Here is a 16,156-nt window from a genome sequence, read left to right on the forward strand (position 1 = left end):
GCATACACATGAACGTATATCGGCTCGGTTTTCACGCCGAGCCGATATACGTCGTCCTCATCTGCAGGGGGAGGGGGGGGGATGAAAGAGCCAGGAGCAGGAACTGAGCTCCCGCCCCCCCTCTGCCTCCTCTCCGCCCCTCTGCACTATTTGCAATGGGGAGAGCCGTGACGGGGGCGGGACTAATTCTCAGAACTTAGCCCCGCCCCGCCTCTTTTCATTGCAAATAATGCAGAGGGGCGGAGAGGAGGCAGAGAGGGGGCGGGAGCTCAGTTCCTGCTCCTGGCTCTTCCATCCCCCCCCCCCGCAGATGAGAATGACGTATATCGGCTCAGCGTGAAAACCGAGCCAATATACGTTTGTGTGAATGCAGCCCACGTGCTTAGAGATATTGATTGCATATACACTGAATGGCCTCTTTATTCCCGCTATAGGAAAAAAATCGCAGCATGTTCTATTTCATCGCAGATTTCCGCAGCGGAGGTCTCAATAGTATAGTATTAATGGAGACCGCAGAAAAACTAGTGTTTTGATCACGATCACCAGCGGGGACATTTTGTTTACCACCGGCTCCCGGCTCTTCCACCACCTCCCCCTTGCAGAGAGGGAAGCCGTATATCGGCCGGCGTGAATACCCGGCCGATATACGGTTGTCTGAATGCGCCCTAAGTTTGGGGAATTTGTCCTCCTACTATTTGCACCAGTTGTACAATTTTTATTAAAACCATAAAAAATGTATGAGGATGAAAACATAATGATGGATTTGATTTCTATTATTCTGAAGGGTCTTACTTGAGAAGATGCTTGTCCAGGTTTGGGGATGGAGCAAAGCTGCTGAGACAAGAAGCCAGTAGGTACCAGCCCCGCTCCTCGTTGTTTGGGTTGGTGTTCCTCCAGACCTGGTTGGCTATTTGAACCAGGATCTCATCCCGCAGTCCCGTATTGGACAATCCTTTTTGGATAATGTAATTGCCAAATAAGATCTCCTGCGCTCCATTGAGGAACGGATCACCCATGAATCTCAACACCTAGGTTGTAAGGAGACAAGATGTTCAAAACAAAAAGTTGATACCTACCTGAATGCTTTTTTTCATTATTTTTTATTGCTATCTGTTTTGTAAGGATATGTACTTGCAATAACCGAGAGGAAGATGACCGCCATATTTGGGATATGTTATAGTACAAGGTGGTGGTCATCTTGCTTTGGAGAACAGTACATCAAATTTGCCTACAAATGTTTACAGGTAGTGCTGGCCCCCTGGATCTTTTCTTAAATGATGTAGGTATAGATAGTGCTGCTTTCTTGTCTTTTTCAGTAAATGATGGAGGTACCAATAGTACTGCATCCCTGTCTGTAAATGATGTAGGTACAGATAGTACTGCCTCCCTGTCTGTAAATGATGTAGGTACAGATAGTACTGCCTCCCCGTCTCTCCCTGTTAATGATGGAGGTATGGATATTACTGCCTACATGTCTCTCCATGTAAGTGATGTACGTACAGATAGTACTGTCTACATATCTGGAAATGATGTAGGAAAAGATAGTATTGCCTCCCTGTCTGTAAATGATGGAGGTACAGATAGTACTGCCTCCCTGTCTGTCCCTGTTAATGATGGAGATACAGATAGTACTGTCTCCATGATACTTACTGTAAATGATGTAGGTACAGATATTACTGCCTACATGTCTCTCCATGTAAGTGATGGAGGTACAGATAGTACTGTCTACCTGTCTGTAAATGATGTAGGTACAGATATTACTGCCTACATGTCTCTCCATGTAAGTGATGGAGGTACAGATAGTACTGTCTCCATGATACTTACTGTAAATGATGTAGGTACAGATATTACTGCCTCCATATCTCTCCATGTAAGTGATGGAGGTACAGATAGTACTGTCTACATATCTGGAAATGATGTAGGAAAAGATAGTATTGCCTCCCTGTCTGTAAATGATGGAGGTACAGATAGTACTGCCTCCCTGTCTGTCCCTGTTAATGATGGAGATACAGATAGTACTGTCTCCATGATACTTACTGTAAATGATGTAGGTACAGATATTACTGCCTACATGTCTCTCCATGTAAGTGATGGAGGTACAGATAGTACTGTCTACCTGTCTGTAAATGATGTAGGTACAGATATTACTGCCTACATGTCTCTCCATGTAAGTGATGGAGGTACAGATAGTACTGTCTCCATGATACTTACTGTAAATGATGTAGGTATTAGGTACAAATAGTACTGCCTCCCTGCCACTTCCTTTAAGTGATGGAGGTACAGATAGTACAGCCTCCCTGCTACTTCCTGTAAATGATGTAGGTACAGATAGTACTGCCTCCATATCTCTCCATGTAAATGATGTAGGTACAGATAGTACTGCCTCCATATCTCTCCATGTAAGTGATGGAGGTACAGATAGTACTGTCTACCTGTCTGTAAATGATGAAGGTACAGATAGTGCTGCCTCCCTGCCACTTCCTTTAAATGATATAATTATAGATAGTACTGCCATTTCTTTTAAGTGATGGAGGTGCAGATAGTACTGCCTCCTTATCTCAATATGAAATTTTCTATTTGATTAATAGTTCCTTAAGGAGAATAATTACCAGTTTGAATGAAGTAATGGCTTGTGGCTTCAGATCATCTTCGACAGGAAGCAGTGAGGATCCAAGTGTCATTGCCAACATCCCAAACAGAGGTTCCTGAAAGATAATCAAGTTTTTAGAAATTGTTACGATGGAGGGGTGGGCTGAGGGACCAGGCAATCTGTCAATGCCAATGGGCCTGTAACGTGAGTAGGACCCTCTGTCTGAGGCAGTCGATAACAACTAGTGGTGGTGGTTGCCTTCAGTGTAGCTGACTACTAGTCAACTAGCAGCTTTGGGCATTTACCCAACGACCTTTAGATCTAATTTGGTGACAGCACTTCTCTCTGCCTGGAGGCCAACATCACTGTCAGTCCATCCCTGTTCCAATATAACGACCATGCTAACTGATTAATTATAAGCCGCCCACATAGACGGTGATATTCGATCTCTACGATATTCAGTGTCCACCCTTACTTGTGCCATCTCTTACCCTGAAAAAAACTCGCACATATTTGAACATGGGGTAGTTGTTGATGTCGAGGGGCAGGGTGAGCTGGGTGAAGGCCTGGACCCTCGGAACATGAGTTGGCACCACATGTTCCAACATGATGTTCTTCTGAGCTGGGAGGGAAAAGAACAAAATTATAGTCACAGGTACATTCATTTTTTCATGCTGATTCTGATGACAACATGATTTCTATCAGGGCGGATTCAGACAAACGCATTTGCGGAGGCATTTCTGAACGCGAAAATCTCGCTCCTACAACGAGACAAAGCAATGCCTTCGATTACTATAGAGACGAACGGGTTTTTTCCGCGCAGAATCTTCTTCCCCAAAAAGATAGGTCCTGCTCTATCTTGGTCCGTGTTACACAGAAAGGTGCCATAGGCTTCAATGGCAGCTCAAAAACAAGGAGGGAGTTACCCTGGGTACAATGGAGGGATAAGAAGACAGCTGGCCCTAATTAGGCATTTAATTGCCATTCTATTCCACGGAAAGGGTGTAACACACAAGCGTGTGAGCTGGCGTTTCGATCGCAAAAAAAAAGCGATCGATCTGCTGGCATGGACGTATCCACCTGCTTCTTGCCATCTCCTAACTTCGTTCATATCAAAATATGTTCTGTATCGGCGAACGTATTTATGCATAGCCTCGTCTGAATAAGCCCTTAGGTTTCGTGTTGTGATGGAGACCTTGTAGATTCTATATATATATATATATATATATATATATATATATATATAGATATATATAGATATATATAGATATATATAGATATATATATATATATATAGATATATATATACACATTTGGTTTGTAAGCCACACCTCCTTTATAGAAAACCCCACCATTCTCCATTTTTCATCCTGTTTTCCACCCTCACATCCTTCATTTTTTAATACGTTTTTCACCCCCACATCCTCAATTTTTATTTCCACGTTTCATTTTCAACACTATATCCTCCGTATTTTACAACTTCTTGGTTCACCCCTGCATCCTCCATTTTCATCCCCAAGTCCTCAATTTTTCACCATATTCACCATTTCCCACGTTTCATTTTTTACACCAAAATCCTCCATTTTTAGAAACATTTTTCATCCCAACAGCCTCCATTTTTTACATCTTGTTTTGCACCCCCACGTCCTCCATTTTTCACCATATCCTCCATTTTCACCCCCAAGTCCTCTATTTTTCAGTACGCTTCTCATCCTCGCATCCTGCATTTTTCACTGTATCTCGTTTTTATCCCCACATCCTCCATTTTCAATAAGTTATTTTTACTTCGACATCCTTAATTTTCCACCAAGTATTTCACCCCCAGATCCTCATCAGAAAGCTGACTGGACAACCCACCTCATGGTGCCAAGTCTCTCCCATAATTAGCTAAGCCCAACTGTGGTCTGTGGCTCAAAACAAGGGGCTGCTGGGAAAGTGCTAGCAAAGCGGATCTAAGGAAGCAATGCTCAGGGAGGAGAGCCTAACGGAAGGCTCCGGTAAGGTTCTGAAGAGCACGGGAGACTTGCCAACACTTCCAGAAGTCTGTTGGGTCTCTTCTGGATGATCTGGAAGAGTTGGCAAGTATGTTTAAACCTTTCATGGTCTCTGTGACAACACTGTATGTGTGAAAAACATTGGAAGGGCACAGGTTGTCATCAGACTCTGTCAGTAGTGCAGCCTCAGGCTTTGGGCCTGCATCTTCAGGCCTTCATATGGCAGCATTAAAGCGAGATATTAAAATCAGTTTTGACTTTCGCGGTTTATGATAAAACACGTTATTCTGGACCTTCTCCTTTATTTCATCTGTAGCACTCCGGTTACGGTGCAGCATATCTACTATTTCATGGTGAGATGCTTACCTGATGTCGTGCGGAGGAGGCCCGCCAGCTCTGCTGGGATCTCTAGATGAGTGACATTAAACACTTCCCTCTTAGTCAGCTCCTGGATAGAGAAAATAACTCATAATCAGATTTTCTTTAAATTATATTTTCCGCGCCGTCGCTTAGCGATGAAGCGGGCACCCGCAGCCCATACGCAATGTAATTGGGTATGGGCTGCGGGTATATCTGTGACCATAGAGCAGAATGGGTTCTATGTCATGGATACCTGCGATAGAATAGAACATGCTGCGTTGTATTTTCCGCAAGCACATTACACAATTTCGACCCGCTAATGTGAGCGCAAGCGCATAATCCAATGTATTTGAATAAAGAGCGTATTACCGTGGATCAACCTATCATGGAATCTGCAATTGAAATCCGGTCGTGCGAGACCGGTTGTACGCAGATTAATTCTGGTAATACAAAAACTATGAACACCGGGCACAGCAATAGATCCGGTGATGTCAGCCGCACACCCACCTGCTCTGCCTTCCTTTGCTCTTCCTCAGCCAACCTGCGAGCTTCTGCCTTTATCTGCAAGTGAACAGGAAGCATAGGAAATAAGACAAAACTAAAATTGGTAGTCATACACTTCACATAGCTGTTGGGTAGATGCTCGTTCGGCTGATGGGTCTCCCCTGACCTCCTATACACATGAAGGCTGGGTTTGGCTGAGCATGCATGTGTTCTGCATGTAGAGAGGGGAGTAAGCTGCTGCCAGACTAACCTGATGTTGTCTTATCTCCCCAAGAACAAAACGGTGGGGTATGTTGAAACCCAAATGCCCGATCCTTTTTTTCCTGTAAAGGGAGCTTCTGGAGGCCCTGCATACATTAGATAGTCAGATGGTCCTGCTGAAATCAGAGGCTTCATTTGACATTGATCTAATGTGTTTGGCCAGCTTAGGACATCCTGTGTTTCCAGAACTCACATGTTTGCACCCCCACATACCTGTACCCGTTATATTATAATATCCATGCCACCTGATGTACCTGAAACAAACCAGCATGATCCTTTGTGATGTCTACTTGAGGAGAAAAGCGCACCCGCTTCATACTGCCCTGCTTCTGTTCTGTGCCTGTCACCTCACCGCTGGGATGGGTGTGGTGTCACCGAAGCCCAGGTAAAGCCATGCTTATTAATAGCTATTAGTGGAAAAGGTGCTGAGCACATGGACATCAGTCCTCCTGTATCTGCTGAATACACTAGACATATCTGTCACTGTATCATATTGGGTCTCCCGCGAACAGCCAAGCTTTACCATCAGAATCTGGCCAAAACTTGCCTTTTTCACAATTTAAATTTTGCTAATACTTTATATCAATGTTTTTTTGTTTTTTTAATTTTAATTATTTCTATCATTTTCTCCATGCACATCCAGAGCTGCCTTCAAAATTCTACAGATTGTTTTTGGAAACAGGCAGCAGTTTAGCTCCACCTTGCTGTCAGACATGTGACCCAACATATGGGCTCTAATTGTGTACTTGTCATCCCACAATGCACTGCTTTCTCATAAGAAGAAACCAGAATTCTTAATGCAGCTTCAGATGTGAGTAGTGAAGTTTAATCCTTTCCAATCCACTGTCTGACGTCTTCCTACATTCTGATTGAAGCTTGTACAGCTCCAATGTCAGAAAACGTCCGACAGGGCATTCTTACCGTCTATTGCCAGCCACTCTGCTGTTGGAGCCTCTCTGGTGCACACACATTGGCTTTAGCGAGCAGATGACACCATTGTATAATAGTTCTACAAAAATTTTAGAAAGGGCAGTAAATGATTAAAAATAAGAAACTATGATATACTCAGCACTCCGATCCCCCACTGGTTCAGCGCCACTGCTCTCATCCTCACCACCAATCTATATTTACTAGCGTTGACATCCGTATACACGTATCACTGGGCTCAATGGCGCATGGTTCAAGACAGCTGAGAGCAGTGATTGGCTGCAGCAGTCACAAGCACTTATATGGGATGTCACTGCTGCAGCCTAGTAAACACAGACTGGCGGTGAGGATGGGAGCGATAGCGTTGGATTGCTGGAGGATTGAAGCAATGAGTATACCATAGTTTGTCATTATTTAACCATTTCATGTCTTCACGGAAATTTTCTTAGAACTTGTAAAACCCTTTAAAAAGGGTTTTCTATGATTAAACTATTGAAGATCCATATAGGTCATCAATAGTTGATCTGCTGCCCAGAACCTCACCATTCAGCTTATTGCCTCGTTGCCCAGAAACACACAGCTCTATATACTAGCATAGTGGCCCGGTGATCAGCTGATTGCCCTATTAGGGCATAGGGAAGTCATAAAGGGGTGTCTGCAGCTCTTGACCCCCTGCATTAGCCAGAGTGGAGAGCCACTCCAAGGAGGATCTCACTGTCACGGTTCATCAGCTGCGTCGGATTGGGGTGATGTCAAAGTGTCAGCCCCGGCCCATATGATTCACTTTCAATGGGCATCGACATGAGCACTTCTCTGCGGGTGTGTGGATGGACTGGTCGGCATGTGGCCCAGCCTGCTAATCAGCACCTGTCTATACATTTATTCCAGCTCCTTCTTATGGGGGACATTGGTTAGATCTCCTGTCTGTTGGTGTCCTGCTCCATTGTCGGATAAGTGTGTTTGGTGTAAAGCACGTGTCCATCTCAAAACCAGTGGGCCAAATCCGTCCCGCCACGTCATTTAATATGGCACGCAACGAGGTCCCGACATAGAAGGAGCAGCTCTCTACTTTCCCCGGAGATGCAGCCAACGCTTGGAAGAGGCACAGGGAGTGGGTGCCATCTCGGAATATGAGGTCCGGCATGCGCCTTCACAATGCTCTGATCAGTAGCTTACAAGTGGTGGCACAGCTTTGCCAGCCCTTCCTGTGTACCCTCCAAGGTAGGAAGCTCAGAGGTGGAAGGTTAGAGTCAGATTTCCCAGTCTCCTCACTTTTTGGTTTCATTACTAATATTTTTTTTTCCCTGCGATTATATATTGTGTGTATATCTATCCTCCTAAGGACAACAAAGTACATCTGATCCAGATGAGGTCTTTCGCATCCAACACTCCTGTTGTGGAGAACTCAGTTCAGTCACGTACTACATGCCCATCCACTGATTTCCCATAGTTGATGACTTTGAACCATTAAATTTAATGTAAAAAATCTGGTATAAGATTAAAAAAACGCGTCTGCTTATTGAAATAGCGCCACACCTGTTTATGGGCTGTGCTTGGTATTACAGCTCAGCCTCAACTCTCTGGGTATAAAGTCATATTTGGCACCGGCCTGACCTTGATAGTGTATATAACACCTACTCTTCCCTCACTGACTCATTTCTAAGGGTAAGGTGATGTGATGTATACATACAGACTGCACCCTGACCTTTTACACACTGGGTGGACTTTGAGCCCTTGACAACAATACTGCCCACAATGTAATAATGATAACCTAGAACAGCCGGAACTGAGCAAAGAGAGGACAATAAAAGAGTAAACACTACTATACAATAATAATACAGCGCTGTTAATAAACAGAATGACACAAAACATCATTTTGTTACATGATATCATTTTTTATACGTGATAATAATTTGCTATAAAAAAACTAATTTTCAATAAATTATATTTTTGTGGCATCTAATGTAATTTTGTGACATAGAAATTAGTCTGATGCATCGGGTCTGCAGATTGCTCATTCAGTCCATTGAGGACAGTCACGTCCTAGGGCCAATCGCAACTACTGCTGCAGCAGTTGCTGCCACAGATATTCCCCTAAGCCTCCAGTTTACGAGGTGGCCGGGTGAAGTAAAAAAAGAAAAAAACTGTATATTCATCTCTTTCACTTTTCCCATGGTCCAATACTACCTGATTTTCGGTCGCGCGGTCATGTGGTATGTGACCATGCAACCCAGAAGGCAGAGAAGTGGAAGGAAGGACCGTCGGAATGGAGCAGCTTAGACAGCAAAGGATGGGAGTGTATTGAGGGACCATGGGCAACGCTATTGTTGATGGGGACAGCAAGGGGAGGGTTTTTACTGATAGAGGGCTACAAGGGGCAGCATTATTACTGACAGGGCAACAAAAGGGGCACCAATAATGACGGCAACAAGGGGGATCATTATTACTGACAGGGCAACAAAAGGGGGCGCCAATAATGACGGCAACAAGGGGGATCTTTATTACTGAAAGGAGGAACAAAGGGAGGCATTATTAATGATGGAGCAACAAGGGGCAGTATTTTTAATAATGAGGTAAGAAGGAGGGCATTATTTATAACGGGCAATAAAGGGGCCATTTTTAATGATGGGGATAACATGATTAAGCATTTTTAATAACTGTGCAATAAATGGGAGCATTATTCATGATGTGGGTATAAAAGAGGGGCATTATTACTACTGGGCCCACTGAGAGGGGCGATGCTACTACTGGGCCCACTGAGAGGGGCGATGCTACTACTGGGACCACTGAGAGGGGCGATGCTACTACTGGGCACACTTGGAGAGGGCACTATTACTATAAGGGGCACTAGAATAATGGTTCAAAACTAAGTTAAAAACATAAAATATTATGAACTTTTAACTTGAAAAGCAACAATAGTCTGAATTTACGGTTTTAACCAAGGAGTTTTTTTTCAGGGAACGCATCAATGACTGCTGCTCTGCAGCACAGAAAGCAAATTATGGTCTGGAATTGGATGCAAACTATTCCTACAGGTGTCTCAACTTTTGTAGATTACTTTCAAACTCTCTGATTCTATATAACCAGTGTTGGAACAGACTGCATTACAATACCCAATGGGATTTGGACAGTTTTGTTCTTCAGGACAGAGTACATTGCTATAATAATGGCAAGAAAAAGGCAATTAATCAAATAAGACAGACAGACAATTATAACCCTTAGACGTGTAGGTCTGTCCTACAGAGAAATTACCAAGAAAGCGAAGCTGGCAGTCAGTGAAGAGTGGAAGAAGGCCTTATGGACTGATAAATCAAAATTTGACATCTTTGGTATATCACACAGGGTTTTGTGCGCCATCGAGTAGGTGAAAGAATGGTTCCTGAGTGTGTGACACCAACTGTCAAACATGGAGGAGGGAGCGTCATGGTCTGGGGTTTTTTTTCTTTGCTGGATGCAGAGCTGGCAATTTGAACCGGGTGAATGGCACATTGGACAAAAAGGGCTACCACAGCATTTTGATATGCCATGCAATACCCTCTGGTGTTCACCCAGTTGGTCAGGGGTTCATATTACAGCAAGACAATGATACAAAACATACTTCTAGGTTATGTCAGAACTACTTAGGAAAACAAGAGAAGCCAGTACGCTACAAAGAATGGATTGGCCTGCCCTGTCTCCAGACTAAAACCCCATTAAGCTTGTTTGGGATGAACTGGACAGCAAGATGAAAGCAAAGCAACCTACAAGTGCAGCACATTTGTTGGAACTTCTGCAACAATGTTTGGAAGGAATTTCTGAATATCATCTGATGACAATGCAATTGTAGAAAGAATGCCTCGGTGGTGTAAAGCTGTTATATCAGCTACAGGTGGCTACTTTGAAGTAAAAAAAATCCAGATTTAATTTGGTGGAACAAAGTTAATCCATTATTTGTATTCATCTTGGGGTACATGCACACGAAAATCGGAGGGAAATAGGACCTGCTCATTTGAAGGGGCGAATGCACATGGGCTTTTTTACACAGCATGTCCAAATCTTGTCCGATTTCCAGAAGACAATAGCATATGTCAATCTGCCATGTTCAGCACACCGGACAGCACACGACTGGACTTTCAAGTTGCCCGTGTGCCAGTACCCGTAGCTTGTTTATTTGTTCAATGCTTTCATGCCAAAGTATGTTAGAGACATTAAACTGTATAAATATCAATAAAAACTGAAAAATTGAGGTGTTCTAAAATTTTGACCGGTAGTGTATTTACATAAAGTACTGTGCAAAGGTTTTAGCCGCTGCGGAAAAATAAAAAAGAAGATGTCTGATTGACTTCTGCAGCAGGAAGTGATGATTTGGCCCCACAGAGTCATGATCTCATCATCATCCAGTCTGTCTGAGATTACATGGACAGACAGAAAGATTTGAGCGAGCCGACATCCACAGAAGATCTGTGCTTAGTTCTTCAAGATGTTTGGAACAACCTCCAAGCTGAGTTCCTTAAAAAACTGTGTGCAAGTGTACCTAGAAGAATTGCTGCTGTTTTAAAGACAAAGGGTGGTCACTAGAGATGAGCGAGCCTACTCGGCCACGCCCCTTTTTCACCCAAGCACCGCGATTTTCGAGTACTTCCGTACTCGGGCGAAAAGATTCGGGGGGCGCCTTGGGTGAGTGGGGGGCTGCAGCAGGGAGTGCTGGAGTGCTACCCCCCGCTCCGCCACGCTTCCCCCCGCCCCCCGGCGCCCCCCGAATCTTTTCACCCGAGTACTGAAGTACTCGAAAATCGTGGTGCTCGATCGAGTAATTACTCGAAACGAGTATACTCGCTCATCTCTAGTGGTCACACCAAATATTGATTTGATTTAGATTTCTCTTGTGTTCAGTCACTTTGCATTTTGTTAAGAGACAAAAATAAACTAGAAACACTTTTATTTTTGAAAGCATTCTTACTTGGCAGCATTATACATATATATATTTTATTTATTTTTTTCTTTTTGGGGGGGAGGGGCCCAATTCTGAGTTACGCTACGGGTCCCTGAGTTCTATGTACAGCATGTAGTGTCTCAGACTAATGATGCACACTAATACACAGTGAGCATCAGGTAGTCGTAGGAGCTGTACTGATAGCTCGAAAAAGCTTTTTTAATTTTCTTAAAAACCTTGTAGAATGTAATAAAACTGCACCAAAGAAGTGTTTGACAATACTGACATCTTACCCTCAGGTATCTCCTCCGATTCACGTACATATGGACCACAGCTCGAACTTTTAGCATGCTGCTTCTCCAGTTGTGAAACCTACACCTGCAAGTTGTAAAGTTGCGTTAATACAAAATACACATACAGTGCAAAATGCTACACACAGAGAAGTAGTAAATAAAAGTTGCACCCCCCTCACGCACCTCCCCTTATTAAGCACTATACACTGATATTGCAAATTTTACTGACATGTATCCAGGAAATGTCATTTAGGCCTCGTTCACACGGGTGACATGGCACCGCTGCGAGAAAATCACTGGTACGTGCGATATCGCTGCTATTTCTCGCGGTGATACCACGACTTTGTAGCGCTACAAAGTCGGGCAACTTTGTAGCAACACATGCGAGTACTTTCGGGGGAGACTTGAAATATAAGCCCTTCCTCGAAAATACACCTTAGCTGAAGAAGAAGAAAAAAAACCCACATACATGACCTGTCCCGTGCTGTTAGCCTGGCCGCATCTTCTCACCAGGTCCCCAGCACAGATCATCTTCTTTTCTGGCTGGGGATTCAAAAATCCCCGCCTCCTGGAAGCGCTGGCTGTGCTTGGCTGACGCTTAGCTAATAACAGCCAGCACCCAATGAATGGCAGTGATTAAACCAATCACCGCCATTCATTGAGTACTGGCTGTGATTGGCTAATTGTCAAGAAAGTAAGAAGCTGCAAGAAGTGCGAGTTTCCACTGTGCATTCTTCTAATCCATGGGTGTATCGGTAGAGAGTCGGTGAGTGTTTGTGAGAAAGTATCCAGAAACAAAAATCTACAGATAACTTGGCCTGTGTAAGTCACTCTGTCCTCCCGTGTTGCCTCCCTGCCACACCACGTGTTCCCCTGCACTAAGTATATTGCCAGTGAATGTCAAGTGTGCACTGTATTGGATTTTAATCAAGTTGCATTCAAGTAAACTGCTTTACCGACCGTTCACGGTTCTGCCTTTAACCATCAACTCTGCATGTGTGGACTCTTTCTTTCTCGAGAATTCACTACGGAGGAAGAAACAGTGGCTTCACACGTGACAAACGAACTGAGGTAAACCACCAGTAGGTTTACCTATTTAATAGCCTGCTCTTGGCCCCTTGGACGTGTCCCTGGTGGTATTATTGTATCTTGACGCCACCAGAAGCTAAGGGTTTGACAGGAGGAACGCCCCTTTCACACCCCCAGCTCCTGATTGGGTCAAGACTTCAAGGTCCTAGCAGTGTGTGCATAGTTTGTTGGTGGCCGTGCTGGCTTAGGGTGAGGATTACTTATCCATTTAGTCTTACAATCTCTGCACAGAAGAAAGTACGGCTAAGAAGAAAAGTAAGCCTGACGGTAAGGCAGCACAGCATGGACTGTCATCACTGGGTTCCACGGTGCTTCTCAGGCATGCGTCCCTACTGACCGCCGAATGAGCCCTTCGTCCCATCCACAGCCTGTCACTTGCGCCCCCGCAACCTGCTCACTGCACGATGCCGCTGGATACACCGGAGTACCCCGCTGCTCTGTCCCCTTCCTGGTCTGCTGCTGCTTCACACAGCGCCGCCCGGCTGTAACACTGTCTTTTCCCCCTGGCACTGTGGCCTCAGTGCTGGCAGGGGGACGCCTTGTATGTCGCTGATGGGGAAGAGCCTTGCAACTGGGGCTGCCTGGCTGCAGCCTAAGGCTGAAGTCAGCTTATGACATTAAGGTTTTGAAATTGTACCTTTTGCTTAGTGGGCTGCCAGGACCTGCAGCCCAGGCCGCTGTGCAGCCAATCAGGTACAGGGGGCATCATCCCCTGTCAATCTTGGCTCCACCAGGAATTCCTGGTAGTGTCAAGATACAATAATACCGTACAATAAAACCATCCCTGGTTACCCTCCGGCTGGTAGACGGTAGAGCCACTGTGACAAGGCCTACATCCATAGCCCGCTGTCTCCTAGGCTGAGGCTCACTCCTCGGATTCTGCAGATGCCTTACTTGGTCTGCTTACCTCCACCCTGGTTTGCTAATAGTACAGTTTAATTTTCTTTCACCCATGGGAAAAAACCTGAGCAGGGCCGTTCTGCCTATGCAGCCCCAAAGCAGCCACTTGAGCTGTCTGTATGCTATACACGCCCTTATACAAATGGGTTGTCTTAAGTAAACCACCCATTTAATCTATTGTAAATTACCTCCTGCCATGTCATATCTATGTCTTGCCAATTCCTTTATATATATTTATGTATAGTACAGTTCTTGCACCTTGCCATGTAGCCACGGGCCAGGGCTTGCAGTTGAATGATCCTGTACCGGAGAGTAGTGTAACGTTTTCGGGTCAGGTATCCACGCCCATAACGCTGTAGAGTTAGAGCCGCCTTGGTCATCAGTTGGTCTCGTTTGCTCTCTAGTTGCTGGTAAACACTCTCCTTCATGAAGAGCTGAAATGGAGAAATATGATAGAGGCAAATTTAGTGTCTACTGATAGGAGTGCAGGGAAGACACAGATATTCTGCATTTCCTGCATTACGGCTTGCTATAACTAGCATTGCTCCTGCAGTTTAATATGTATAAGGCGGATGAAAAATATTAACTTCCATGGGCAAATAAATGCCATAGCTGATGAGGGTATTTGCACGGCTGCTGAAGTTTGTTGCTAATGTTTATTATGCTATTTATTATGTAGATTATTGTAACAGACGCTGTCATGGCCCCTTTGTGTAGGCTCTCTGTGGTTTCGATTGCAGTGGCTATTGGAAGGTATACATTACTATTCACTGTGGGGCACGACCGATGGACGAATGGTAGGGCATGTGTTGTCCCGCAGGGTGGTGCCTTCGTTTGGTACAAATGGCAGCATGTAACATGCAAGTGTGGGTTGTTGTTACAGCTGTGGGGAAATGTGCAAGGAAGAGTGAAAGGTTGGATGTGACCTGAGCTTTGAGCTGCAAACGAAGCCCTGAAGCCTGCTGAGAAGTTGGGTGCAACTTGAAAGTGTGAGTTGTGAGAGAAGCCCTGGAGCCTCCTGATCAGAGCTGAAAATACCTGGGCAGTCCAGACCATCAAGCTGAGGGCTCCAAAGTCTTAGACCTGCCGAATGAGGACTTTTTAACATTGGCGTATGCGCAAATACGCTCACCGCCATGGAGCCTATATGCGCATGGACCAGTGAAAAGTTCTTTTTTTTCACAATGCAAACTCCCTGCTATTGCGTGAGCAAAAAAAAAGCAGAAAGATAGATCCTGCCCTATCTTTTCTTGCATGTAGTAGTGTTGCGCAAGAAACATGCTAGTCAAAACGAAATTATTGAAATCAATAGTTGTGTTTCGTCATGTTTTGTAGGCGTGATTTTCACACCCGCAAAATTTGAGGAAATCACGGTTATGTGTTTAAGCTGTGAGAGAAAGGAAGTTCACCATAGAGACTGTGAGTACATACCTCTGTGAACCGTTAAATATGTCCGGGAACAATGATAGGCAGCAAGGGCTGCCAAGCCTAGAAGTGCTGCCAAGTCTACAGTGGGCATTGCTGAGTACTGAAACTGTTGCAACATTCTGAAACTGTGTGCCAAGTTAAAAAGACGGTACCGCTAATTCAGCTTCCAAGTAAAGACTGTTCTGTTTACCGCAATGCGCACTCCGCATCTTAATCTACCTGCACTTAGGGGTCCCCACATATTGACTATGAGGGGATTCTGATAGGTCCTTGGCTTTTCATTCTTCATTTGTTTTCACATCAATGTAAGTTATACAATTTGAAAGCTCAATCTTTGCAATACTTTGTGATCACATTCTGGCCTGATCTCATAGTTGAGTCTTATGTTATGCAGGTCTGCAGATAACATGGCAGAGTCTGCAGTAGATTTTACTGCAAAAGAGAGCAGATCAGTGATGAAGTTCCTGAAATGACTGTTGGCCAAAGACAGTCATGGTGACACGGTACAATTATCAGGTGACAACTGCACTTTGTCAAATTTACAACCAGCCACTTCAACACTGATGATGAAGACTCTTCCAGGAGACCTCCGGTGGTGACCATTCCAGAAACTATAGAAGCCATTGATGACATGATTCTGGAAGACTGACAAATATCTGCTAAGATGAAAGCCGAGTCTCTGAACATTTCCAGAATAAGAGTGGGCTCCACGATTAATGATCATCTAGACACGAGGAATCGTCTGCCACATGGGTCATGACATGTTTGTCAGCAGATCAAAAGCGTGGCGAGTGTAAGCCTCCTGGAGAATTCTGCAGAGTTTCTGGCGGGGTGCTGATGCTTTCCTATCTCGACTGATGACGATGGATGAGATGTGGATTTTAATGTATGATCCTGA

General features: G+C 44.5%; 1 protein-coding gene across 1 annotated transcript in view; it reads right to left on the reverse strand.

The window, feature by feature from the left end:
* Positions 1–16,156, reverse strand: part of MYO15A (myosin XVA) — a 106,115-nt gene that overhangs the window by 62,263 nt on the left and 27,696 nt on the right. The window contains exons 21-27 of the mRNA XM_066577864.1: positions 14,089–14,264; positions 11,842–11,926; positions 5,452–5,505; positions 4,951–5,032; positions 3,082–3,212; positions 2,610–2,705; positions 793–1,028 (exon numbers count right to left, since the gene is read on the reverse strand). Of these exons, the coding sequence (XP_066433961.1) occupies positions 793–1,028; positions 2,610–2,705; positions 3,082–3,212; positions 4,951–5,032; positions 5,452–5,505; positions 11,842–11,926; positions 14,089–14,264 (860 nt within the window). The remainder of the gene's footprint in view (positions 1–792; positions 1,029–2,609; positions 2,706–3,081; positions 3,213–4,950; positions 5,033–5,451; positions 5,506–11,841; positions 11,927–14,088; positions 14,265–16,156) is intronic.

The sequence above is a fragment of the Eleutherodactylus coqui genome, chromosome 8, assembly GCF_035609145.1.
Source record: "Eleutherodactylus coqui strain aEleCoq1 chromosome 8, aEleCoq1.hap1, whole genome shotgun sequence".
Classification (NCBI taxonomy): Eukaryota; Metazoa; Chordata; class Amphibia; order Anura; family Eleutherodactylidae; genus Eleutherodactylus; species Eleutherodactylus coqui.